Raw genomic sequence first — 27,274 nt, 5'->3', positions numbered from 1 at the left:
CCACCATTTAGATAATAGTCTGCTTTCCTGTTTTTGCCACCAAAATGGATAACCTCACATTTATCCACATTATACTGCATCTGCCAAAATTATGTCTATCTACAACCTACCTAATTGGAGACCCTTGGACTATCTTTAATCGGACCCTATCTCGTCATTCACATTATCCTATACCTGTACACAGTGGACGGCGTGATTGTAATCATGTATAGTCTTTTTGCTGACTGGATAGCAAGCAACAAAATAGCTTTTCACTGCACCCCGGTCGAGTCCACGCACAAGATTAAAAGTTGTCCAGCCAGAGCTGAACACACGTCTCGGCATCTGCATACAATGGTGTCTGTCTTGTCCCTTCTTGTGCGTGGTGGTGGAAAGATTGGTGGAAAAGGGCCGCTCTTTTCTTGACCCCCACCCCGGTACACATGTCAATAATGAACTAAACTAAACTGCACTAAACCCTAAGATAGACACAAAGTGCTGGTGGAACTCAACGGATCAGGCAGCATCTCTGGTGAAAAAGGATGGGTGACGTTTCGGGTCAGGACCCTTCTTCAATAGACAATAGACAATAGACAATATGTGTAGGCCACTCGGCCCTTCGAGCCATTCAATGTGATCATTCTTCAGATTTCAGCCTTCTTCAGACTTCAGAACTACACCCCACCTGCTTCCTTGGAATCAGCTGGACTGTGTTTTCCACATAACTAACGACCAACTTAAGGGAAACAAGAGGCCACAACCAGACCAAGATACAGTCGTACGTGAACTTTCCAACAGTGAAACAGGAATGTTGCAATGTTGGCTTAAAAGGGGAAATTGGGGTTTAGAATGCAGCAAACCATGGAAGGCATTGCAGGAACGTGCATCCACAGCAGATATCCTGCGTAAATTTCTAAAGGGCCTTTGAATTTATAGAAATAAAGAACTGCAGACGCTGGTTAATACACAAAAGGCGCACAAACTGCTGGAGTAACTCAGCGGGTTAGGCGGCATCTCTGGAGGACATTGACGGGTTGGAACCCTTCACCACTCCATGTTTTCCAGAGCTTTAGGGTGGCATGGTGACGCAGCGGTAGAATTGCTGCCTTACAGCGTCGAGACACAGGTTCGATCCTGACCACGGGCGCTGTCCGTACGGATGTTTGTAGGTTCTCCATGTGACCACGTGGGTTTTCTCCAGGTGCTCCGGTTTCCACCCACACTCCAAAGACGTACAAGTTTCTAGGTTAATTGGCTTTGGTAAAAATTGTAAATTGTCCCTAGTGTGTAGGACAGTGCTAGTGTACGGGATGATCGCTGGTTGGAGCGGACTCAGTAGGCTGAAGGGCCTGTTTCCACACTGTATCTCGAATGTAAAGTCTAAAGGTGCTGCCTGACCCACTGAGGAGGTAGTTGAGGCAGGTACTATCGCAACGACTTTACGAAACATGTAGACTGGTACATGGATAGGACAGGTTTAGCGGGATATGGGTCAAATGCAGGTGTGACCTAGTGTGGATGGGACATGTTGGTCGGTGTGTGCGAGTTGGGCCACACTGTATCACGGAGTACAGAGAAGGTTCACCAGACTGGTTCCTGGGATGTCAGGACTTTCATATGAAGAAAGACTGGATAGACTCGGCTTGTACTCGCTAGAATTTAGAAGATTGAGGGGGGGTCTTAGAGAAACTTACAAATTTCTTAAGGGGTTGGACAGGCTAAATGCAGGAAGATTGTTCCCAATGTTGGGGAAGTCCAGAACAAGAGGTCACAGTTTAAGGATAAGGGAGAAATCTTTTAGGACCGAGATGAGAAAAACATTTTTCACACAGAGAGTGGTGAATCTCTGGAATTCTCTGCCACAAAAGGTAGTTGAGGCCAGTTCATTGGCTATATTTAAGAGGGAGTTAGATGTGGCCCTTGTGGCTAAAGTGATCAGGGGGTATGGAGAGAAGGCAGGCACAGGATACTGAGTTGGATGATCAGCCATGATCATATTAAATGGCGGTGCAGGCTCGAAGGGCCGAATGGCCTACTCCTGCACCTATTTTCTATGTTTCTATTGACTGATCGGAGAAGTGGAGAGGAGGACGGAGGGGGCCGGTGATGGTGGATCCAAGGGCAAGGGCCGGTGAGATAGTGATCCGGGATCTAACCTTCCGCCCCCTCGAGATCATCTGTGGGAGGCGACCCCGGGGCACAAAGCGTGAAGTTGACCGTGCGAGGAGAGGGATGATCTGGATGGAGGCGACGGCTGGAGGCCTGGCAGCAGCCTGGGGCTCGCCTGAATCGGGCTCCGCTCCAGAAGACTTAAAACACGGGACTGGACAGGACTCTGAAAACGGCGCCAAAACCTGGCTAATTTTGCATGCGGTCTCGGTGGACTATTTCTACGCACTTTGTACTAATGGGGTATTGTACTTGGGTACGGCGATACTTTACTGAAGTGCTTGCAAAAAGAATTTCACTGCACATCTGTGCATGTGTTAATAAAAACCATAGACCATTGATGAGGAGGAATGTTGGAGTCAGGAGAAGATGTCAACACAGGGAGACGAGTACTCCTTGCCAGATTAACTCCCATCTGACAAAGAGTCCCGACCCGAAATGTCACCCATTGAATCTGAACAAGTCACGACCTAAAACGTCACTTATTGAATCTGAAGCAGGTTCCTGACCCAATATGTCACCTCTCCGTGTTTAGATTAGAGATACACCACGGAAACAGGCCCTTCGGCCCACCGAGTCCGCACCGACCAGCGATCCCAGCTAACACCAACACTATCCTACACACACTGGGGACAATTTACAATTATACCAAGCTGATTAACCTACAAGCCTGTCGATCTTTGGTGTGTGGGAGGAAACCGAAGATCACGGGGAGAACGTACAAACTCCGTACAGATGAGCACCCGCGGTCGGGATCGAACCCGGGACCCGGGGCTCTGGCGCTGTGAGACAGCAACTCTACCGCTGCGCCACTGTGCTGCATCAAGCTCTCCAGAGATGCTACCTATGATTTCAAGAGAGAGCTAGATAGGGCTCTTAAAAATAGCGGAGTCAGGGCATATGGGGAGAAGGCAGGAACGGGGTACTGATTGGGGATGATCAGCCATGATCAAATTGAATGGTGGGGCTGAATGGCCTACTCATGCACCTATTGTCTATTGTCTATTGACCTGCTGAGTTACTTCAGCACACGGAATCTTTGGTTGTGGTATTCATCTTGCTTATTCATCCCAGGATATTCCCCATTTGCAGTATTTCCAATGGGCAAAGCAACAAAGATTTTGCTGGGGAAAATCGACAACGGCAGCAGCACACTGTACTGTGGACACAGGAGAAACCGAGATTATGTTTCAGTCTGAAGAGTTGCGCAACCAGTTATACCAGTAATTAATTTGTTATTATTTCAGATTTCCAGCCTCTTCCATTTTGAGTTGCTTCTCACTCCAGTTGTTAAGTAAAAATGTTCTCAGCCAAAAACACAAGGAACTGGAGATGCTGGAGTCTTGAACAAAACACAAAGTGCTGGAGTGACCAGCTGAGCAAACTGAGAGAGAGGGTTGAAAAGCATTGCTCAATCTGTCCCAAGATTGCACCAGCGACTGCGGAAGGCTCAGGAGGCCCCGACGACGGGTGAACAACAAAAAGGAGGATGACTGAACTGTTTAAGAAGGAACTGCAGATGCTGGAAAAATCGAAGGTCGACAAAAATGCTGGAGATACTCATCGGGTGAGGCAGCATCTATGGTGTGAAGGAAATAGGCAACAATTTGGGTCGAAACCTTTCTTCAGACAGAACTTTGGTGCCTTCCCTCACAGTGGGAAACGTTGATTCCGCTGTGTGGGGATGTTCATGTTAAAGTCTATCATAGAAACATAGAAAATAGGTGCAGGAGTAGGCCATTCGGCCCTTCGAGTGTTCTTTTTTATTCGGATGGCTGTATGGCGACCCAAATTTCACCGTACTAATTGGTGCATGTGACAATAAATGTAACTTGAACTTGAACTTGATATATATATATATACACACTTACCCTCACATATTCATACACACAAATAAAACCGATAATAGTGCAATAATAACAAAAATAGTCTATGCACGTGCGGTTCAGAGCTTATTTGGAGGTTGTGGTGTTTAATAGCTGAATGGCTGTAGGGAAGAAGGTGTTCCTGAACCTGGACGTTACAGTTTTCAGGCTCCTGTACCTTCTTCCCAATGGCAGGAGTGAAATGAGAGCGTGGCCAGGGTGGTGTGGGTCTCTGACGATGCCGGCTGCCTTTTTGAGGCAGCGACTCCTGTAGATCCCTTCGATGGTGGGGAGGTCAGAGCCGGCGATGGACTGGGCAGTGGTCACAACCTATTTGCAGTCTTTTCTGCTCCTGGACATTCAAGTTGCCGAACCAGGCCGTGATGCAAGCAGTCAACATGTTGGAGAAAGTTCAGGGGGCGCATGTCGCTAGGATGTAAAGAAATGGCGAAAGCATTTAGTTTCAGTGTCCTTGAAGTGTGTTTTTATTCTATTTATCCACGAGTAGTTGCTCTACTCAACAGCCAAAAATCAGTAGCCTCCCTTTGATCTGGTATTTTGTTGGTTCACATGTTTGATCAATGGTGTTTTATCATTAATGTTTTATTATTATTCAATGTTTAGTGTTTTCTGAGTCATTCATAACTGTCAATGTATGTCATGTTGTTACTTGTGGGCGGAGCACCAAGGCAAATTCCTTGTATGTGAATACTTGGCCAATAAACTTACTTACTTAAGGTGAGGACCTGATAATATTCATATGGATCATAGAAACATAGAAATTAGGTGCAGGAGTAGGCCATTCGGCCCTTCGAGCCTGCACCGCCATTCAATATGATCATGGCTGATCATCCAACTCAGTATCCCGTACCTGCCTTCTCTCCATACCCTCTGATCCCCTTAGCCACAAGGGCCACATCTAACTCCCTCTTAAATATAGACAATGAACTGGCCTCGACTACCCTCAGTGGCAGAGATTTCCAGAGATTCACCACTCTCTGTGTGAAAAAAGTTCTTCTCATCTCAGTTTTAAAGGATTTCCCCCTTATCCTTAAGCTGTGACCCCTTGTCCTGGACTTCCCCAACATCGGGAACAATCTTCCTGCATCTAGCCTGTCCAACCCCTCAAGAATTTTGTAAGTTTCTATAAGATCCCCTCTCAATCTCCTAAATTCTAGAGAGTATAAACCAAGTCTATCCAGTCTTTCTTCATATGAAAGTCCTGACATCCCAGGAATCAGTCTGGTGAACCTTCCCTGCACTCCCTCTATGGCAATAATGTCCTTCCTCAGATTTGGAGACCAAAACTGTACGCAATACTCCAGGTGTGGTCTCACCAAGACCCTGTACAACTGCAGTAGAACCTCCCTGCTCCTATACTCAAATCCTTTTGCTATGAAGCCTTATGCCTTAAGATGAGAGTTGATCTTAGTTTAGTCCAGTTTATTATTGTCACCTGCACTGAGGTAAAGTGAAAAGCATTTTGTGTTGCTTGCTATCCAGTCAGCAGAAAGACTATAGGGCCCTTGCACGGCAGGCGAGGTCAGGACACCTAACCCATACTGTTGCCACGCACCGCCCTCTGGAGTACAAGCGGTGAACTTCAGGTAAGTGATAGGTATGGGCAGGGCATGAGCAGAACCCAATTCAAAAGAGATTATTACTTTTCCCGGTGGCTCAGCACTTCAACTCCCCCTCCCATTCCGAATCTGACCTTTCTGTCCTGGGCCTCCTCCATGGCCAGAGTGAGCACCACCGGAAATTGGAGGAGCAGCGCCTCATATTCCGCTTGGGCAGTCTGCACCCTAGCACCATAAACATAGAATTCTACAATTTCCGGTAGCCCTTGCTGTCTCCTCCCCTTCTCAGCTCTCCCTCAGCTCTCGGGCTCCTCCTCTTCCCTTTTCCTTTCTTCTTCCCACCCTACATCAGTCTGAAGAAGGGTTTTGGCCCGAAACGTTGCCTATTTCCTTCGCTCCATAGATGCTGCCGCACCCGCTGAGTTTCTCCAGCACTTTTGTCTACCTTCTTATTACTTTTCCAGGCAGGCAGAAGTTAACAAGATTAACTTTCCACGGTGCTGTCAGGTTGGAACCCAAATTTCATCTAAAATATCCCCCTGCTGCAGTGTAAAAGCACCTTCAGACTGACTTAAAATCATTGTTCGTGCATTTAACTTTCAACCCATTCCAGGAGGCACTGCAACTTAATAAAATATTCATCAGTAATTTTACAGAGAAAAGAACCTTCAGTCAAACAGTTGCCACAATTGTGCTAGTTGTCATCTCTGATTCACGCACATTGCAAATGTCTAATGAAACCCAATAATGAAACAAAGAGGGCATTTAATTGAACACCATTTGAGAACACAATTTAATTCCCGAGCAATGACAGACATTGTTTTGGAAGAAAGGACACACATTCAAGCATTTACCGGAGACCACTTTTTTCATTTATGTCGTAACACAGCAAAGGTCTGAGTATGTGTGTGTGTGTTTAAGAAAGAACTGCAGATGCTGGAAAAATCGAAGGTAGACAAAAATGCTGGAGAAACTCAGCGGGTGAGGCAGCATCTATGGAGCGTAGGAATAGGTGACGTTTCGGGTCGAGACCCTTCCTCAGATTTGAGTATGTGTGTGTGTGTGCATCATTTTCGACTATACAATTATAGAACCTACGATTTCATTACCAGAAATGAATGCTTTAATTTTCATAATTAGATCATTCTCACTATTTTTTCCATCTTGATATCTGCACGGCCAATGTTTGCCAACCACGTTAGCTGTTGTTGTCCCTTCGGCCCTCGCTTCTCTCCACCATCATTTCTCCTCACTGTTGTAGTTCTGAAGTACGATAAATATCTCTCACGGTTACCGCTGCTTCACCAATTTTTTACAGTGCAAAATATTGACCATTTTGGCTTTTTTTTAACCGGTTAAGAACGTACGTGTTTCATATGTTACTAGTTTATGCCGGAAGCTGCCTTGTACTCCAGAAGGATTGAGCTACTCCGTGCGTCACGCCCTTTGACCTTATGGCATTCCGTGCAACCCCGCTCTCCACCCCCCCAATACAGGATTACAATTAAGCCTTCTTCTGCTTGGTATGGCGTGCACAGCCTAAAGGGCCTGTCCCACTTGGGTGTCAATTACGCAACATAATTTACGCGAGTCACGACGCACGCGTGGTGACATGCACATGATGCGCGCATAGTGTGCATTACCCGTGCATGGTGCAGTCTACGCACGCATGGTGCACATTACCCGTGCATGGTGCGGGGTGATGTAGGCAGTGACGTGCGGTCACGCACGGCGCCCCAGGAGTGTGAGATGTACAAAATCTTCGCGCACCATCTGCGTGACGCGCAAACAACGCCCAAGTGGGACAGGCCCTTAACGTTGTAGGGCGACTTGTTCTATTTGATCTTATTTGATTGTACAATCACGCCGTCCACATTTGCACAGATACAGAATCAAGGGGGATAACATTTAGTGCAAGACAAAGTCCAGTAGAGACCATTGCTGGAGTAACTCAGCGGGTCAGGCAGCATTTGTGGGGGAAATGGATAGTTGACGTTTCGGCTCGGGTCTGTTTAGAAGATAGACACAAAATGCTGGAATAACTCAGCGGGACAGGCGATATTGCTGGAGAGAAGGACTGGGTGACTTTTCGGGTCGAGGCAGTTCAGTTTTTAGTTTTTGGAACTAGTACTGCGTGGAAATTCAGCTCTTGTAACTTCGAGAGCAAGAGGAATATATATCAAGGGCGAGGTTTTTTTTGTGGTCCGGGAGACGGGAACTTTGCATTCAAGTGGTTTTTGCGAGTGTTTAATTTGGGGGGGGGTGTAAAATCAGCATCTGCAATTGCCTGGCGCTCGTTTGTGAGTGAGTTGGCTGCGAGGAGCTGTTGAACAGAAACGCATTTGTCAACCTGCACTTGCTCCAGCCTGCAACTCACATTCCAAAGCCCCAGGTCTGTGTGAGTGCGCTGCGCTGCGCTCGCTGTATAATCCACCCTAACCTCGTCCGATTGGCATGAGGTTGCAAAGTTAGAGACAGACACTCCCTGTTTTTTTTTTTTTGCGTGTGTGTGTTGCAGCCACTTTCAAAGTCGGAAGGACAGGTTTTTTTTGGTGAAACTTTGAAGGGGAGCCCCGGTCAAAGTGCGGACTGGGTGTTGGAATTGGGCGAGGAAAGTGCAAGAAGTGTACCCCAAGGACCACCACAAGAAGTGTCTGTGGAGAGGAGGCTACGACCCCTCAAACACCTCTGTTCGCCGCCCTCACTTTGTGAATCCGATGGGAATCCTTTACTCCGAGGTAGGAACACCCATGAACTCGTTATTATTCAAAGGCAGGAGGGTGACGAGCAATCAATATACTCCTGCTCATGTGAAAATATCAGTACTGGAGGGGCCTCTAGAAAATTATGGGGAAAAGGAACATGTATTTACACTTCTAACACAAGGGGGGGGGGGGGGGGGGGGGGGTTAGTTGTAACATTGGAAAGGTAGTTGAAAATAAGTCTTAACGTGTGTAAGAAGGAACTGCAGATGCTGGTTTACACCGAAGATAGATACACAATGCTGGAGTAAACTCAGCTGGTCAGGCAGAATCTCTGCAGAGAAGGATTGGGTTAAAAAAAATGAATAAACGTCGCCTATTCAGGGTATCGTCAATGGATATTTTTTTAAGGCAGAGATAGAGAGATTCTTGATTAGTACGGGTGATTAGCGGGGTTTTGGGAGAATGGGGTGAGGAGAGAGAGCAGCCACGATTGAATGGTGGAGTAGACATGATGGGCCGAATGGCCTAATTCTGGTCTCCTATCACTTATGAACATGAACTATTCTTTGTCTCCAGAGATGCTGCCAGACCCGCTGTTACTCCAGCATTTTGTGTCTGATCAGAAGTTTTTTGTGCGTTTGATTTAAGGAGCATAATTAGGCCATTCGGCCCATTGAGTCCACTCCGTCATTCAATCATGGCTGATCGATCTCTCCCTCTCAACCCCTTTCTCCTGCCTTCTCCCCACAAACTCCTGACACCCCATATTAATCAAGAATCTGTCTATTTCATAGTCTAAATCATAGTCACACAGTGTGGAGACGGGCCCTTCGGCCCAACTTGGCCACACCGACCAACATGTCCCATCTACACGTCTCAACTGCCCGTGTTTAGCCCATTTCATCCATAATGTGTAGGATGAAACTGCAGATGCTGGTTTAAATTGAAGATCGACACAAAATGCTGGAGTCCCCGCTCGGTGCTGGGACCGCAGCTATTTACAATATACATCAATGATTTGGATGAAGGGATTCAAAGTAACATTAGCAAATTTGCAGATGACACAAAGCTGGGTGGCAGCGTGAACTGTGAGGAGGATGCTATGAGAATGCAGGGTGACAGGTTGGGGCAGTGGGCAGAAGCATAGCAGATGAAGTTTAATGTGGATAAATGTGAGGTTATCTACTTTGGTACAATAAAAAAGGGGGGGAAATTACTATCTAAATGGCATCATGTTGGGAAAAGGGGAAGTACGCCGGGATCTGGGGGTCATTGTACATCAGTCTATGAAAGTAAGCATGCAGGTACAGCAGGCAGTGAATAAAGCAAATGACATGTTGGCCTTTATAACAAGAGGAATCAAATATAGGAGCAAATAGGTCCTTCTGCCCTAGTGAGACCACACCTGGAGTATTGTGTGCAGTTTTGGTCCCTAATTTGAAGAAGGACATTCTTGCTATTGAGGGAGTGCAGCATAGGGAGGCAGGAAACATGTTCCCTATGTTGAGGGAGTCCAGAACCAGGGGCCACAGTTTAACAATAAGGAGTAAATCATTTAGAACGGAGACAAGGAAACACTTTTTCTCACAGAGAGTGGTGAGTCTGTAGAATTCTCTGCCTCAGAGGGCGGTGGAGGCAGGTTCTCTGGATGCTTTCAACATGAGAGCTAGATGGGGCTCTTAAAAATAGCAGAGTCAGGGGATATGGGGAGAAGGCAGGAACGAGGTACTGATTGGAGGTGATCAGCCATGATCACATTGAATGGCGGTGCTGGCTCGAAGGGCCAAATGGCCTACTCCTGCACCTATTGTCTATTGTAACTCAGCGGGACAGGCAGCACCTCTGGAGAGAAGGAATGGGTGACGTTTCGGGTCGAGCTTTTTGTGTCTATCTTCCCTCTACACCTAAGACAGATGCAAAATGTTGGAGTAACTCAGCGGGCCAGGCAGCATCTCTGGACAAAAGGTGGTGTTTGTCCCTGAATCTGGAGGTGTTCGTTTTCACACATCTACACCTTTTGCCCGAAGGGGGAGGGGAGAAGAGGGAGTGGTCAGGGTGCAACCTCCTTTTTTTTAAAACGTGCTAGTACCTGCAATCATTTTACTCTTTTAAAATCAAACTTTTCAAGTGTTAAGAGTATTTAATTGTCATATGTGACAACATGGGAGCAGTACAATTCTGACTTGCAGCAACATAACAGGCCTGTAAACAAAGTACACACAGATAACAATATAAGCAAATATTCAATAAGTGTAATTATTTAATTTCCCTACTAATTGTGCTGGATTTTGACTGCAAAACAAAACTTCTGCACTTTGGGTTCTTCCTGCTTTTTAATGATAAAAATCGTTTGGAAAAAAACTAAATCTAGGTGTTGGTTCTTTATGTTTAGTTTAGAGATACAGCATAGAAACAGGCCCCTCGGCCCACCGAGTCCGCACAGACCAGCGATCCCCGCACATTAAGTTGCCTGTCCCACCTTCACAACCTAATTCACAACCTTTGCCCCGAGTTTGCCCTTGACTCGTACTCACGACATGGTCGTAGGCAGGTCGTGATGCTAATCGTAGGTACTAGTGGCATCAAGTATGGCGGGGTGTTTTTCCCAGCATGATGAAAAATGTCCACGAGTAAAAAAGGTTGTGAATTAGGTTGTGAAAGTGGGACAGGCCCACAACGCTACCCTACACACACTAGGGACAATTTACAATTATACCAAGCCAATTCACCTACAAACCTGTAGTTCTTCGGAGTGTGGGAGGAAACCGAAGATCTCGGTGAAAACCCTCGCTGGTCACGGGGAGAACGTACTAACTCCATACAGACGAGCGTCCGTGGCTGGGATCGAACCCGGGGTCTCCGGCGCTGTGAGGTAGCAGGGCTACCACTGCGCCACCTTGCTGTGTGGTATGTGCGGATACGTTCGGAGCGAGGTGTGGTGTGTCTAGCTCCTGGACTGCGGGAGTCAAAGCTATTCCGTGGCGACATCCACACTGCAGGGGTTGAGAATGTGAGTGAAGCCACTCTATTGTAAAGGAGGTGTTGGGGGGAGAAGAGCGGCAAATCGTTCAGCAGTAAATTGTCCCGTTCCTTCTCTCCAGAGATGCTGCCTATCCCGCTGAGTTACTCCAGCACTTTGAGGTTATCTTTGGTGATAGGCAGCATCTGCAGTTCCTTCCTGCAGAGCAAATCATCTCACCTAGTCACGCCCGACAGAAATCCTTCCCTCTCCCCCCCCCCCCCCCCCCCCCCCCCCGCACGCTCACAGCCAGCAAATTCCTCTCGTACAAAATCTGCTGAGTCTTTTAATTTTTTTCACGAGGGAGGGGGGAAGGAGGGAGGGGGGTTGGAAGGAAGGAAGGAAGGGGAGAGGGAGGGAGGAGGGAGGATGATGGGCTATGGAACATAGGACAGAGAATAGTACAGCATAGGTACAGGCCCTTCTGCCCACAATGCCTGTGCCAAACATGATGCCGAGTTAAACTGATGTCATCTGCCTGCACTTGATCCACAACATTCCCTGGATATCTATGTTTCGTTTTATTTAGTTTAGTTTAGAGATAAACTGGCCCACCGTGTCCATGCCGACCAGCGATCACCCCGTACATTAGCACTATCCCACACACACACTTTACAATCTACTGAAGCCAATTAACCTACAAACCTGTGCTTCTTTAGAGTGTGGGATTAAGCCCGGAGCACCCCGGGGGAAACCCACGCAGTCACAGGGAGACAGCGCCCCCATAGTCGGGATCGAACCCGGGTCTCCAGTGCAGCAAGTGCTGTCAGGCAGCACCTCTACCGCTGCCTGTGCCACCGTGATGCCTTGTGGGTCATAAATTCCATAGGTGGCGCTACGGTGGCTTTGGATCTGACCATTAAAACATCAGTATTCCAACAATGTCAAATCCCTACTTCACCCTCTGTAACTCTTGCAGAGAATGGTGCAGAAGACACAGAGTGCTGGAGTAACTCAGCGGGTCAGGCAGCATCCCTGGGGAACATGGATAGGCTCAGGGCCCTTCTTCAGGCTCCAACATGCTTTTTGAAATGCCTCGGGCCAACTAGAGAAGACTCAAGGAAGCTGCCGTTCTTCCATTGGCGCAGGGAGTGGCAGAGTGGCGCAGCGGGCAGAGTCGCTGCCTCACGGCAACTCAGAGGCCAGGGTTCGATTCCGACCCTGGGTGCTGCCCGTGCGGAGTTTGCACGATCCCCCTGTGACCGCGTGGGATTCCTCCGGATGCTCCGGTTTCCTCCCACATTCCAGAGACGTGCGGGTTTGTAGGTTAGTTGGCCCTCTGTAGATTGGCCCTGGTGTGTAGGGAGTGGATGTGAAAGGGGGATAATGTGGAACTAGTGTGAGTGGGTGATCGATGGTCGGCATGGACTCGGTGGGCCGAAGGGCCTGTTTCCGTGCTGTATCAGTAAAACAAAACAAAGCTTTGCACCGAGCTGACTTCACCTTTCCTACTTAAGTACTGCTTTTTTTCACAACTTGCGCTTGGCTCTGTAATGCAGCTTTAGGTCTGGTTTGTGTAGGAAGGAACTGCAGATGCTGCTTTAAACCGAAGAAAGAGGCAAAAAGTCACCGGTGTTTTACGAAGCATTGTTGTTTAGTTTAGTGTAGAGATACAACGTGGAAACAGGCCCTTCGGCCCATCGACCTTCCACATCGACCAGCGATCCCCGCACATTAACACTACCCTACGCACACCAGGGACAATGTTTACACTTACACCAAGCCAATTACACCACACCTGTACCTCTTTGGAGTGTGGGAGGAAACCGGAGATCTCAAAGAAAACCCACGCGGGTCACGGGGAGAATGTACAAACTCCGTACAGACAAGCACCCGTGGTCAGGATCGAACCTGAGTCTCAGTCGCTGCAAGCGCTGTAAGGCAGCAACTCTACCGCAGAGCCACCGTGGCCGATACCAGTTGTGAGAGCACAAATTAATCTGGGACACGGACTGCTGGAGTGACTCAACAGGTCAGGCAGCATCTCTGGAGAAGGTTTATTTTAGTTTAGTTTAGTTTGGAGGCACAATGCAGAAACAGGCCCTTCGGCCCATCAAGTCCGTGCCTACCAGCCATCTCCACACACCAGCACTGTAGGGACAATTAACAATTTTTGCCATGCCGATTAACCTACAGACCGGTACGTCTTTGGATCTGTAGGAGAAAACGCACAAGGGTCACGGGGGGAAAGTAGAAACTCCGTACAGACAGCACCCCTAGTCAGGATCGAACCCGGGTCACTGGCGCTGTGAGGCAGCAACTCTACCGCTGCACCTGTTTGGTTCTACATTCTGAATTTATTTTATCTACGCTGCTCGCCATTTAACCGGTGGTGTGTAATTCAGGTTTGAAACGTGGCTTGCTTCCTTCAGAAACGAGAATAACGCAATTAATATGGGGAACAACTGTAGTAATACTGTGCTCGTAAGGATGTGGAAATGGTTAACGGGAACCAAAGTTTAAAAAATGGACTTGACTTTTGTGACCCTGTGACCTTAAAGTGAAAGCGAAGTCTGGGTTAGTTCAACGATATCGCGTGGATTCGGACTTTATAGGGTGTTATCTTGCATGAAATGTAGCGCCATTTGTCCTTTACCTGTACACCGTGGATCGTAATCATGTATAGTCTTCTTTGACTGGAAAGCACAATAAAACGCTTTTCACTCACTGTACCGCTGTGTACATGTCCCAATGCTTTATCTTCTCGCTCACCCCTGTCCCTCTGCACTGTTCTATGTTCCATTACAAGTCAAGACAGGTCAAGAGTGTTTTATTGTCATATGTCCCGGATGGGACAATGAAATTCTTACTTGCTGCAGCACAACACAATATGTGAGTCTCACCAGGGACTAACTCTACTGAACGTTTTTCCTTCCATTATTTATTATGTAAAAGAATATGTGTGTTATGATTGTGTTTATAATTTGTTTGGTTGTTTTGTTGTTTGTCTTTTGCACAAAAGTCCGCGAGCATTGCCACTTTCATTTCACTGCACATCTCGTATGTGTATGTGACAAATGAACTTGAGTTGACTTGACTTGACTATGTAAAGATTGTATATAATGGGGAAAAAATAAATAGTTCAATAAATAACAAATATAGTGCAAATGACAAATAATAATGTAGTCCTTTGTAGTTCAGAGCTCATAGCTTATTTGTTGTGTTTAATAGCCTGAAGAAGCTGTTCCTGAACTTTTTGACTTGCACTCCATGAAAGAGGGAAACAGGGAAGATGTTGCCAGGACCCGAGGGTGGGAGCTATAGGGAGAGGTTGACCAGGCTGGGTCTCTATTCCTTGGAGCGCAGAAGAATGAGGGGTGATCTTACAGAGGTATACAATACCATGCGGGGAATAGATCGGGTAGATGCACAGAGTCTCTTGCCCAGAGTAGGTGAATCGAGGACCAGAGGACATAGGTTCAAGGTGAAGGGAAAAAATGTAGACAGTAGACAATAGGTGCAGGAGTAGGCCATTCGGCCCTTCGAGCCAGCACCGCCATTCAATGTGATCATGGCTGATCATCCCCCAATCAGTACCCCGTTCCTGCCTTCTCCCCATATCCCCTGATTCCGCTATCTTTAAGAGCCCTAACTGGCTCTCTCTTGAAAGTATCCAGAGAACCAGCCTCCACTGCCCTCTGAGGCAGAGAATTCCACAGATTCACAACTCTCTGTGAGAAAATAATGGGAATCTGAGGGGTAACTTGTAATGAGAATCTGAGGGGTAACTTTTTCACTCAAAGGGCGGTGGGTGTGTGGAACGAGCTGGCAAAGGAGATGGTTGAGGCTGGGACTATTCTAACATTTAAGAAATAGTTATACAATTACATGGATAGAAACATAGAAACATTAAAAAATAGGTGCAGGAGTAGGCCATTTGGCCCTTCGAGCTAGCACCGCCATTCAATATGATCATGGCTGATCATCCAAAATCAGTACCCCGTTCTGGCTTTTTCCCCATATCCCTTGATTCCCTTGGCCCTAAGAGCTTTTTCAAACTCTCTTTTGTAAACATCCAGTGAATTGGCCTCCATTGCCCTCTGTGGCAGAGAATTCCACAGATTCACAACTCTCTGGGTTAAAAAGGTTTTCCTCATCTTGCCCTTATTCTTAAACTATGACACCCGGTTCTGGACTTCCCCAACATCGGGAACATGTTTCCTGAATCTACCCTGTTTAATCCTCCAATAATTTTATGTGTTTCTATAATATACCCTCTCATCCTTCTAACTTCCAGCGATTACAAGCCCAGTCGACCCATTCTTTCATCATATGTCAGTCTTGCCATCACAGGAATTAACCTGGTGAACCTACGCTGCACTCCCTCAATAGCAATAATGTCCTTCCTCAAATTTGGAGACCAAAACTGCACACAATACTCCAGGTGCGGTCTCACCTGGGCCCTGTACAACTGCAGTAGGACTTCCTTTCTCCTAAACTCAAATCCACTAGCAATGAAGGCCAACGTGCCATTAGCTTTCTTCACTGTCTGCTGTACCTGTACCACAGGCTTACTGATTTATCCGAAAGCCTTGGGACGTTAGACACTCTTCTCGGAATTCGGACCATTTTTCGGATTTCCGAATGGAAGATTTTTAGCGTAGATTAGGTAGGTAGCGCGGGCGGCTTGAAAAGTCTGGAGCAGCTGCCTCCTCCCCGGAGACCGGGGGATCATTGCATAAATGTTAGTCAGTTAGTTTGGAGGGATTTTATGTGGTGGTGGTGCCTGGAGTCCCATGTGAAGGGGGAAACTTTTTCTTAGTAATGTGGATTCCCTGGTTCGACTCCCAACCACGCGATCTGGGGGCCCTAGTATTTCCAGGAGATTGTTTGTGTCTTCCTTAGTGAAGACAGAACCAAAGTACGTGTTTAACTCTACCCCTGGCTGCTCGGCTCCAAATCCATTAACCCGTCTCTGATTGTAAGGGACCTACATTCCTCTTCATTAATCCGGAGCTTACTGCATATCGGCAACCCGGTTTAGGCATTGCCCGCTCCCCGCAAACTTTTTTTCTTGCTCCGCCGACTCCCGACAATTCGCGGAGCTGGGTCCTCCTCCGCGGGCGGCGCTGGATTTGGAGCGTTTGGTTTGCCGCTTCTTCTGGGGTAGAAATGCCGGGGTCGGAGCTACAACACTATCGCCCCCGCAACCCTCGCCGGCCACAGCGCTGAGCCACCAGCCCGGTTTTATTTTTTCGCCAGACAGGGATGAACAATTTCTGGAGTTCATCCATGCGGTCTTTAAATCCTTGCCATTGCATCTCCACCGTCAATCCTTTAAGTATAATTTGACCGTCTATCCTGGCCAATTCCCGTCTCATACCTTCAAAGTCTCCTTTATTATAAGCAATTATAGACCTGTTAGTTTGACGTCAGTGGTGGGCAAATTAATGGAAAGAATACTTAGAGATAATATATATAAGCATCTGGATAAACAGGGTCTGATTAGGGACAGTCAACATGGATTTGTGCCTGGAAGGTCATGTTTAACTAATCTTCTTGAATTTTTTGAAGATGTTACTCGGGAAATTGATGAGGGTAAAGCAGTGGATGTTGTATATATGGACTTCAGTAAGGCCTTTGACAAGGTTCCTCAAACGAAGAGCTTGGTGCGCAGACGAATCCTGGAAAAAATGGCCGAGTTTCGGATGGATTCAACAGTTTCTGAATGGAACTGCCAGATAGCAAGGTTGTGCACCTGTACCTGCATGCCACTGATGACTGATGTGTACAGGCACACCCAGGGTCCCTCTGTTGTTTCTGTCATGTACATCAATGATCTGGATGATGGTCTTGTGGTAAATTGGATTAGTAACTTATGCAGATGATACTAAGATAGGTGGGGTTGCCTGTAATGAAGTAGAGTTTCAAAGTCTGCCAGTTGGAAGAGTGGGCTGAAAGATGGCAGATCAATGCTGAAAGTGTGAGGTGCTACATCTTGCAGCCTCATAGCAAAATAGGACCACAGCTATATAGATAGGTAAACTGGGATTTATCTGCCTTCAGTCCCATGTTTACCAAATACCATTTTCTGACTAATGTGGATTCCCTTCAGTTCCTCCCTACCACTAGATCCTTGGTCCCCTAGTATTTCCAGGAGATTGTTTGTGTCTTCCTTAGTGAAGACAGAACCAAAGTACGTGTTTAACTGTTCTGCCATTTCCTTGTTCCCCATTATTAATTAACCCGATTCTGATTGTAAGGGACCTACATTCCTCTTCATTAATCTTTTCCTTTTTAAATATCTAACAAAGTTTTTAGTCAGTTTTTATATTCCCCGCAAACTTTTTTTCTTGCTCTTTTTCCCCCTTCTAATTAACGCCTTTGTCCTCCTCTGTTGAGTTCTAAATTTCTCCCAGTTTGGTTTGCCCGCTTCTTCTGCCCAATTTAAATGCCTCTTCCTTGGATTTAACACTATCCTTGACTTCCCTCGCCAGCCACGGTTGAGCCGCCATCCCGGTTTTATTTTTTCGCCAGACAGGGATGAACAATTTCTGGAGTTCATCCATGCGGTCTTTAAATCCTTGCCATTGCATCTCCACCGTCAATCCTTTCAGTATAATTTGACCGTCTATCCTGGCCAATTCCCGTCTCATACCTTCAAAGTCTCGTTTATTCAAGTTCAGGACCCTAGTCTCTGAATTAACTGTCACACTCTCCATCCTAATGCAGAATTCAACCATATTATGGTCACTGTTGCCCAAGGGGCTTTGCACAACAAGATTGCTACTAATCCTTTCTCATTACACCATAGCCAGTCAAGGATGGCCTGCCCTCTAGTCAGTTCCTCTACATATTGTTTTAAAAAAACATCCCGTGTACATTCCAGGATATCCTCCTCCTCAGCACTGTTACCAATTTGGTTGGCCCAATCTATATGTAGATTAAAGTCACCCATGATAATCGCTGTACCTTTGCTACACACATCCCTAATTTCCTGTTTGATGCTATCCCCAACCTGCTGTTTGGTGGTCTGTATACAACTCCAACAAGTGTTTCCTGCCCTTGTCTATTTCACAGTTCTACACATACCGGTTCTACAGCATCCAGGCTAATGTCTCTCCTTGCTATTGCTTTCATCTCCTCTTTAACCAACAATGCCACCCCACCTCCTCTTCCTTTCTGTCTATCCTTCCTGAATATCGAATAACCCCTGCATGTTTAGCTCCCAGCCTTGGTCACCCACAAAAAGCTGGAGTAACTCAGCGGGACAGGCAGCGTCTCTGGAGAGAAGGAATGGGTGACGATTTGGGTCGAGACCTTTCTTCAGAGGTCGCCCTGGAGCCATGTCTCCGTAATTCATATCCCTTAACTGCTAACTGCCCATTCAATTCATCCACCTTATTCCAAATGTTCCTGGCATTGAGGCACAAAGCTTTCAGATTAGTTTTTCTTATCTCCCTTCTACCTTTTGCCTCTGTCCTCCTTTAATGGCCCTCTGTCTCCTTGCACTGGTTCCCATCCCCCTGACCTTTCCTACACGCTCTTTCCCGTTAACTGCACGCATGCGCTTCCATGTTGTTGACCCCACTCCCCCAATGTATAGTTTAAACCCACCCGTGTAGCACTAGCAAACCTACCCGCCAGAATGTCGGTCCCCCTCCAATTAAGGTGCAACACGTCCCTGTTGTCCAGGTCACCCCTGCCCCAGAAGAGATCCCAGTGATCTAGAAATCTAAATCCCTGCCCCCTGCACCAACTCCTCAGCCACACATTCAGCTCCCCTATCTCCCTGTTCCTTCCCTCACTAGCACGAGGTACTGGAAGCAACCCAGAGATAGCCACCCTAGAAGTCCAGCTCTTCAGCCTCCTGCATAGTTCTCGATACTGACGTTGCAGAACCTCCTTCCTCCTCTTACCCACGTCACTTGTGCCCAGATGCACAACTACTTCCGGCTGTTTACCTTCCCTCCCGAGGATGTTCTGAAGTCGATCTGAGGACAGGTTTAGAGGGATATGGGCCAAACGCGGGCAGGTGGGACTAGTGTAGATGGGAGATGTTGGCCGGTGTGGGCAAGTTGGGCCGAAGGGCCTGTTTCCATGCTTTATGACGATGACACTAAGTCAGCCGGTCGGGCAACATCTCTGGAGAACAGTTTTTTAAAATAAAGTTGCTTCCTTGGTTGTTAATTCTGCATGGGCTTTGTTGTAAGACTTTAACACTCCATGATCTGATTTGTAGCTACTTAAAATCTCAATGTTTTGGCTTCTGGCTCACCAGTGTCGGCACGGTGGCGCCAGAAGTTGGTAAAGTTGCTGCAGAGACCCGGGTTCGATCCTGACCACGGGTGCTGTCTGCACGGAGTTTGCACGTTCACCCAGTGACCTGCGTGGGTTTTCTCCGAGACCTTCGGTTATCTCCCACGCTCCGAAGATGTGCAGGTCTGTAGGTTAATTGGCTTGGTATAAATGTAAAATTGTCCTCGGTGTGTGCAGGATGCAGTTAGTGTGCGGTGATCGCTGGGTGGGTGTGGACTCGATGGGCTGAAGGGCCTGTTTCCGCGCTGTATCTCCAAACTAAAAGTAAAGGTGTCCCTCTGCACTGCTCCACGTTATATTTAAAGTTATAGATTCAAAATGAGATGACATATGGGGAGAAAGCAGAAACTGATTCTGGATGATCAGCCATGATCATATTGAATTACGGTGCTGGCTGCTGCACCTATTTTCTATGTTTCTATTTGTCCTGACCGTGCTGATTTGTTCTCTTTGCTCTGTCCCGCAGCCCATTTGCCAGGCAGCGTATCAGAATGACTTCAGGGATTTGAAGGAGCTACTGATGACAACCAATGTGAACCAGCAAGACTCGCACTATGGGGACACCGCACTGATCGCTGCCTGCAAAGCGGGCAGGCTCGAAATCGCACAATATCTACTGAGGAAAGAAGCCAACGTCAATCTCAGGAACAAGGTGATCTATGGGTGTGCATTCAGACCTGTACAGTAAACCCTGGCTTGCTATTAATGACCTCTTTATAACGGATTTCAATTATAGCAACCTATCTCTATAAGAACAAATTGTTACACTGCAAGGGCCAGTCACATTGGCAACGCATTGATATTGGCAAGGCATTGACAGGGCATTGACATTGGCAAGCCATTGACAGGCAATTGACATTGGCAAGGCATTGGCAAGCCATTGACATTGGTAAGCCATTAACATTGGCAAGGTATTGGTAAGTCATTGGCATTGGCAAAGCATTGGCATTGGCAGGGCACTGGCATTGAAATTGGCAGGGCATTGACATTGATAAACAATTGATCGATACTTAACACTATTAAATAAACAGCCTTTAGCATTTTTAGCTTGCATTAACTACAATACATTTTTAGCTGTTAAAAATAACTTTGCATTTGAAAATAACTTGTTGTTTCATGGAGTGACTGCTAGGTGTTTGGAGACGTGACAAGTCACTTACTCAGTTATAAAGGACATTTGGCAATAACAGACAACATCCCACCCCCCCTCCCCCATGGTCCATTACAATGAGGATTTACTGTACATTCTGTTGACACATCCCTATTCCTGTAAGCTATGAATAATGTGTAAGAAGGAACTGCAGATGCTGGTTGTGTCGATCTTCAGTAATGTTTCCAGTAGCACCAAAAAAAAAAGACACAAAGTGCTGGAGTAACTCAGCGGGTCAAACAGCATCTCTGGAGAACATGGATACGTGCCGTTTTGGGTCGGGATCCTTCTTCAGACCGATTGTGCTGGGGGAGAGAAAGCTGGAAGGCCAGTTGATGAAAAGACAAAAGGCATGAAACAAAGACGGAAGAAGGACAAATTGTGAAGCCAGAGGAAGGAATTTAGGTGGAAGGGGACGAGGGGAGGGGGAAGGAGATAAATGAATGCAAATCCAGGTGGGGCACAGGGAAGTGAAGGGCGGGAATTAAAAAAAATGGGGAAAGGGGGATAAGTGGGGGGGGGGGGGGGGGGGGGGGGGGGGGGCTTATTTGTAGGTAGTTACCTGAAATTGGAGAATTCAAATTTCATATCATTAGGTTGTGAACTACCCCAAGTGGAATATGAGGTGCTGTTCCTCCAGTTTGCGTATGGCCTCAATCTGGCAATGGAGGAGGCCCAGGGCAGAGAGGTCAGTGTGGGAATGGGAAGGGGAGTTGAAATGGTTGGCAACCGGGAGATCCAGCAGGCCTTGGCGGACGGAGAGGGAGGAGGGCCATTGGAGAGAGAGTTTGCCTGCAGCGGCCCTCCTCTCTCTCCGACGGCCCTGCGCATTAAACTATCTACCGGATATGCATTCTTGAATAAACATTCTGTTCCTTCACCGACTTTGCCTTCTTCCATTTTAAAGAAAGAGCGGACATGTTTACATTATGCTGTAAGGAGAAGATTCACTTTTCTGGACTACCTGTTGATCATCATCTTGATGCCTGTCTTGCTACTGGGCTACATTATAATGGTAAGTGTTGGCGTGGCTTCCCCCCCAAACTAATGTGCCCAATGGTTCTTTGTTTTTAGACTTTTAGTAGCAATGTTACAAAATTTTGAGATTTAAAAAATCATGTCTGTAATTTATCCCATCAGATAAAGCATAAAAAGAAGTTTAATTTGTCACCTAATTCACTTTCATATCTTCAGTATTAAAAAAGTTATGGCCATTTTCATATTCGGAAATTAGCATCTTGTTCCCTATTGCTTTTCCATTGACTTCACACAAAAGCTGTGATCGAGGACAGTCAAATGGCCATAACTTTCTTAAAAATTAAGAGAACTAAAATAAATTTTCAGTTATTATAGATTGAAGCATTCTGAAACAAATATGAAACAATCTTACTTAGATGACTTGAAATTAAAGCATATAATTATTTAGTTACCTAATTGTAGCTAATTACAAAATTCAATTACTAGATCTAAACATCCATCAATTTCTTAAGAATAGATTAACATTTTTAAATAGCCTAAGTGTCCAAATAACATTCACACAAGAATTCACAATATAACCTAATTTTTAAATCTCATTGTCATGGATTTATAGGCCAAATGGAAGGAATTTAATGTTTAATACCTGTATAATGGCCATTTAAATCAACTTGCGAGTGGGTTTTTCTGGAACGCTACCATTTGGAACGTTGAGGTTTGCAGTGATTTAGACCCCCATAACGGCAGGAAAAACACTGCCGGTTGGTATGGGGACTAAATCACCGTTTCGCAACTTAAAATGTGAACTAAAGGCATCTTAAGGACCACTTTTATACATAAAAAGAAACAGTTTTTTTTACCTGTCACTTACATGAAATCCGTCCCTGTTGTCAGCGTTGACGGCTTTAGAAGCTGATTTTAAAATGACTCCAGCGCTGAACTAGTCGGGCGATTTTTTTTTTAATAAATAAATAAATAAATAGAAATACACAGAACGCCCGTCGGAACGATTCTTCAGCAAAAGCTTGCACTCCAACCAAATATAATCCAGGACAGGGTAGGAAAAAAAGTGCGTTTTAACCCCGAGCCCCACTCAAAGTCACCAAAATCGCACACACGGCCAGTGGCAGAATTGCAGCGCCGCTGAAGGTAAGTTTGTAACATACCTACTTTTCGAGGTGTAGCGCAGATACGGGCCCTGCGGCCCACCGAGTCCGCTCTGAGCACCGATCACCGGCACACTAACGCTATCCAACACACTAGTGACAATTTAACCAAAGCCACTTAACCTACAAACCTGTACGTCTTTGAAGCGTGCATTTCTAGAGGTTTAGTTTAGAGATAGTTTAGTCCGCGCCGAACAGCGATCCCCGCACATTAACACTATCACACACACACTAGGGACAATTTTTCATTTACCAATCCACTTAACCTCCAAACCTGTACGTCTTTGGAGTGTGGGAGGAAACCGAAGATCTCGTCGAAAACCCACGCAAGTCACGGGGAGAACGTACAAACTCCATACAGACAGCACCAGTAGTCGGGATCGAACGCGGGTCTCAGCAGGTTCATTGCATTGAATATAATCACATATGGTCCACAAACAGGTGTGTTTGCTATCATCCAAACTGGACCTTTGTTATTTTCAACCTTGTCATTTTGTAGTCATGACTAAGCAGAAAGCTGTTTAGTTTAGGAAGGGACTGCAGATGCTGGTTTATACCGAAGGTAGACACAAAATGCTGAAGTAACTCAGCGGGACAAGCAGCATCTCTGAAGAGAAGGAATGGGTGACGTCTCTAGGGTCAGTCTGAAGACTGGTCTAGAAATGTCACCCATGTCTGAAGAAGTGTCTCGACCTCAGTCTGAAGAATTAGGGTCTAACAATTACAGCCGGAAAAGGCCATCACCCTACAAGTGTGTCGAACAAAATTTTTTCCCCTTAGTCCCACCTGCCTGCACTCATACCATAATTCCATTCCCTTCTCATCCAGCCTACTTTGTGTTTGATACCAATGAACCTGCCTCTTACACCGCTACCACTCTCTGAGTAAAGAAGTTCCCCCTCATGTTACCCCTAAACTTCTGTCCCTTAATTCTGAAGTCATGTCCTCTTGTTTGAATATTCTCAAAGGGAAAAGCTTGTCACATCAACTCTGTCTATCCCTCTCATCATTTTAAAGACCTCTATCAAGTCCCCCCTTACCCTTCTGCGCTCCAGAGAATAAAGACCTAACTTATTCAACCTATCTCTGTAACTTAGTTGTTGAAACCCAGGCAACATTCTAGCAAATCTCCTCTGTACTCTTTATTTTTTTGTCCTCCTTCCTATAGTTAGGCGTCCAAATTTGTACACGATTCCAGATTTGGTCACCAATGCCTTGTACAATTTTAACATTACATCCCAGCCATTTATAAAGGCTAGCATACCAAAAGCTTTCTTTACCACCCTATCTTTATGAGATTCCACCTTCAAGGAACTATGCACGGTTATACCCAGATCCCTCTGGTCAACTGTATTCTTCAATTCCCTACCATTTACCACGTACGTCCTATTTTGATTTGTCCTGCCAAGGTGTAGCACCTCACATTTATCAGCATTAAACTCCATCTGCCATCTTTCAGCCCATTTTCCCAAATGGCCTAAATCACTCTGTAGACTTTGGAAATCCTCTTCATTATCCACAACACCCCCTTATATAATTATAATTACTCCAGCACTTTGTGTTTATCTTAGTTGGTTAGTTTAGCTTAGAGATACAATGAGGCAACAGGCCCTTCGGCCCAACGGGTCCATGCCGACCAGCGATCCCTGCACACTAGCAATTTACAATTTAACCGGCCAATTAACCAACAAACCTGTCTCTGGTGCTGTGTAAAACAGCAACTCTACCGCTGCGCCACCGTGTTGTCCAGAGAAGTAATGTGGTGGTGGTAAATCAATATTTGGGTTTTGCATGCAGATGGAAGTGTAATTTGTACCGGTTACTTTCTGATCAACTCTTTGTTTTTGTACAGGAATCAAAGAAGAGTCGTAATGAAACGTTTATAAAGATACTGCTGAAAGCTAAAGTGGATATAAATGCAACAGACTATGTAAGGACTGGTAAATCTGATTTTACTAATATATTTCTTACATTTAAATTAAATCGAATTGATTCAAGCCTTAAAACTGAGGTAGACCTTGTAAGAATACACAGACCATTTTCTCCGGAGTTCTCTAGATAGAACTAATGTACAAGGGATCGTCGGTCGGCACGGACTCAGTGGGCCGAAGGGCCTGTTTCCACGCTATATATACGGTTGCTCGTGTTTCCTCCCACATTCCAAGAACGTGCAGGTTTGTAGAAACATAGAAAATAGGATGCAGGAAGATAGATGCCATTCGGCCTTTCGAACCAGCACCGCCATTCAATATGATCATGGCAGATCATCCAAAAGCAGTGCCCCGTTCTTGCTTTCTCCCCAAATCCCATTGATTCCGTTAGCCCAAAGAGCTAAATCTAACTATTTCTTGAAAACATCCAGTGAATTGGCCTCCATTGCCTTCTGTGGCAGAGAATTCCACAGATTCACAACTCTCTGGGTGAAAAGGTGTTTCCTTAACTCAGTCCTAAATGGCCTACCCCTTATTCTTAAACTGTGACCCCCCCTGGTTCTGGACTCCCCCAACATGGGGAACATTTTTCCTGCATCAAGCCTGTCCAATCCCTTAAGAATTTTATATGTTTCTATAAGATCATATAAGGTGTAGGTTAATTGACTTTGGTAAAACGATAAATTGTTGCGAGTGTGTGTAGGATAGTGCTAGTGTATGGGGTGATTCGCCACGGTGTCAATGTGCCGATGGGCCTGTTTGCACGCTGCATCTCTAAAACTAAACTAATTCCACTTTTCATGTTATACTAAACTAAAAGGTAAATTCTAAAATCATCCTGCCTCCCTCAAACTTTGGAAGTGTTTGGTTTCTGTCTGTGACCTTTTGTGCTTTCACTCTTGTTACAGAAAGGTAACTCTGCGCTTCACTACGCTTGCCGAATGAAAAATTCACGGATTGTCAACGTCCTCATTAAAGCAAATGCAGACACATCCATTGCCAATAAGGTAAGTATTCCACGTTGCTCGTGTGTTGCCTGCACCCCCATTGGATTTGAATATTTGATCACACAGGTTTAGTATCTGCCTGACACTTCATAGGGTTAGGGCCATAGGATGTCAGGGGTTATGGGGAGAAGGCAGGAAACACTTGAAGGCACCGAGACCCCACCAGCAACCCCTGCACATTAACACTATCCACACACACACACACACACACACACACGGGACAATTTTCCATTTACACCAGGCCAATTAATCTACAAACCTGCACGTCTTTGGAGTGTAGGAGGGCCGAAGATCTCGGAGAGAAAACCCACGCAGGTCACGGGGGGAGGGGAACGTACAAACTCTGTAGACAAGCACCCGTGGTCGGGATCGAACCTGGGTCTCTGGCACTGTGAGGCTGCAGCTCCGCCTCTGCGCCACTGCTTTCATTTATCATTATCAATTATCAGCAGTTTTCATGGTTCTTTTACAGAAATTGTTGGAAATATTGATTGAGATTGCCTGTTCACATTTATGTTGCATTCATTTTTTTTGTCCAGAATGGAGAAACACCTGTTGATATTGCCACAAAATTGAAGTTTCCAAAGATTTTGGCTGCGCTGCACAAGGAATCCTAGAGACTTTCTAGCAATGGATGTTTGTACGGAACGAATAAATAACTTCTCTACATCTCGATACGTGGGCAGTCTGGCTTTGTACAAATGTTCCTGTTTTCTGCAGTATTGGCCGTCACCCTCATAGTAACCTGTGTAGTTAGTTCATAGATTAATAGCGTGGATACAGGCCCTTCAGCCCAACTTGCCCACACCTACCAACATGTCCCAGCTACACCAGTCCCACCTGCCCACATTTGGTCCATATCCTTCCAATCGGTTCTATTCATGTAGCCATCTGTTTCTTAAACGTTGGGATAGTCCCAGCCTCAACTACCTCCTCTGGCAGCTTGTTCCATTAACCCACCACCCTTTGTGTGAAAAAGTTACTCCTCAGATTCTTATTAAATCTTTTCACCTTCACTTTAAACCGATGTCGTCTGGTCCTTTATTCACCCACTCTGGGTAAGAGGCGCTATGCATCTACCCGATCTATTCCTCTCATGGTTTTATACTCCACTATAAGATCATTCCTCATCCTCCTGCACTCCAAGGAATGGAGTCCCAGTCTACTCAACCTCTGCCTACAGCTCAGACTCTCTGGTTCTGGCAACATACTTATAAAGGGTAGGTAGTCGTGTAACTTTCCCCCCCCCTCCAGAGATGAGCATCAAATAGGTTTAGTTGAGAGAGATACAACGTGGGAACAGGTCTCCCATATTGAAAATAACATGTTTAATGAATTGAAAAAATAAATATCCAATCCTCAACCTCAATTACTATGTTGCCCTCTATAGCGTTTAGTTTTGTTTAATATATACATAGATATGGCATCTTTTAAAGAACTCCCCACCATCGAAGGGATCTACAGGAGTC

General features: G+C 46.0%; 1 protein-coding gene across 1 annotated transcript; it reads left to right on the top strand.

The window, feature by feature from the left end:
- The first annotated feature begins 8,067 nt into the window (after nt 1-8,067).
- ankrd22 (ankyrin repeat domain 22) lies at nt 8,068-26,478 on the top strand. The gene is made up of 6 exons (XM_055647265.1): nt 8,068-8,331; nt 20,043-20,228; nt 21,634-21,741; nt 24,720-24,797; nt 25,707-25,805; nt 26,345-26,478. The coding sequence occupies exons 1-6, from the start codon at nt 8,311-8,313 to the stop codon at nt 26,420-26,422; spliced, it is 570 nt and encodes a 189-aa protein (XP_055503240.1). The 5' UTR covers nt 8,068-8,310; the 3' UTR covers nt 26,423-26,478.
- The last annotated feature ends 796 nt before the right edge of the window (nt 26,479-27,274 follow it).

Source organism: Leucoraja erinacea, chromosome 15, assembly GCF_028641065.1.
Source record: "Leucoraja erinacea ecotype New England chromosome 15, Leri_hhj_1, whole genome shotgun sequence".
NCBI classification, from domain to species: Eukaryota; Metazoa; Chordata; class Chondrichthyes; order Rajiformes; family Rajidae; genus Leucoraja; species Leucoraja erinaceus.
This window is presented reverse-complemented; position numbering and strand designations above follow the sequence as displayed.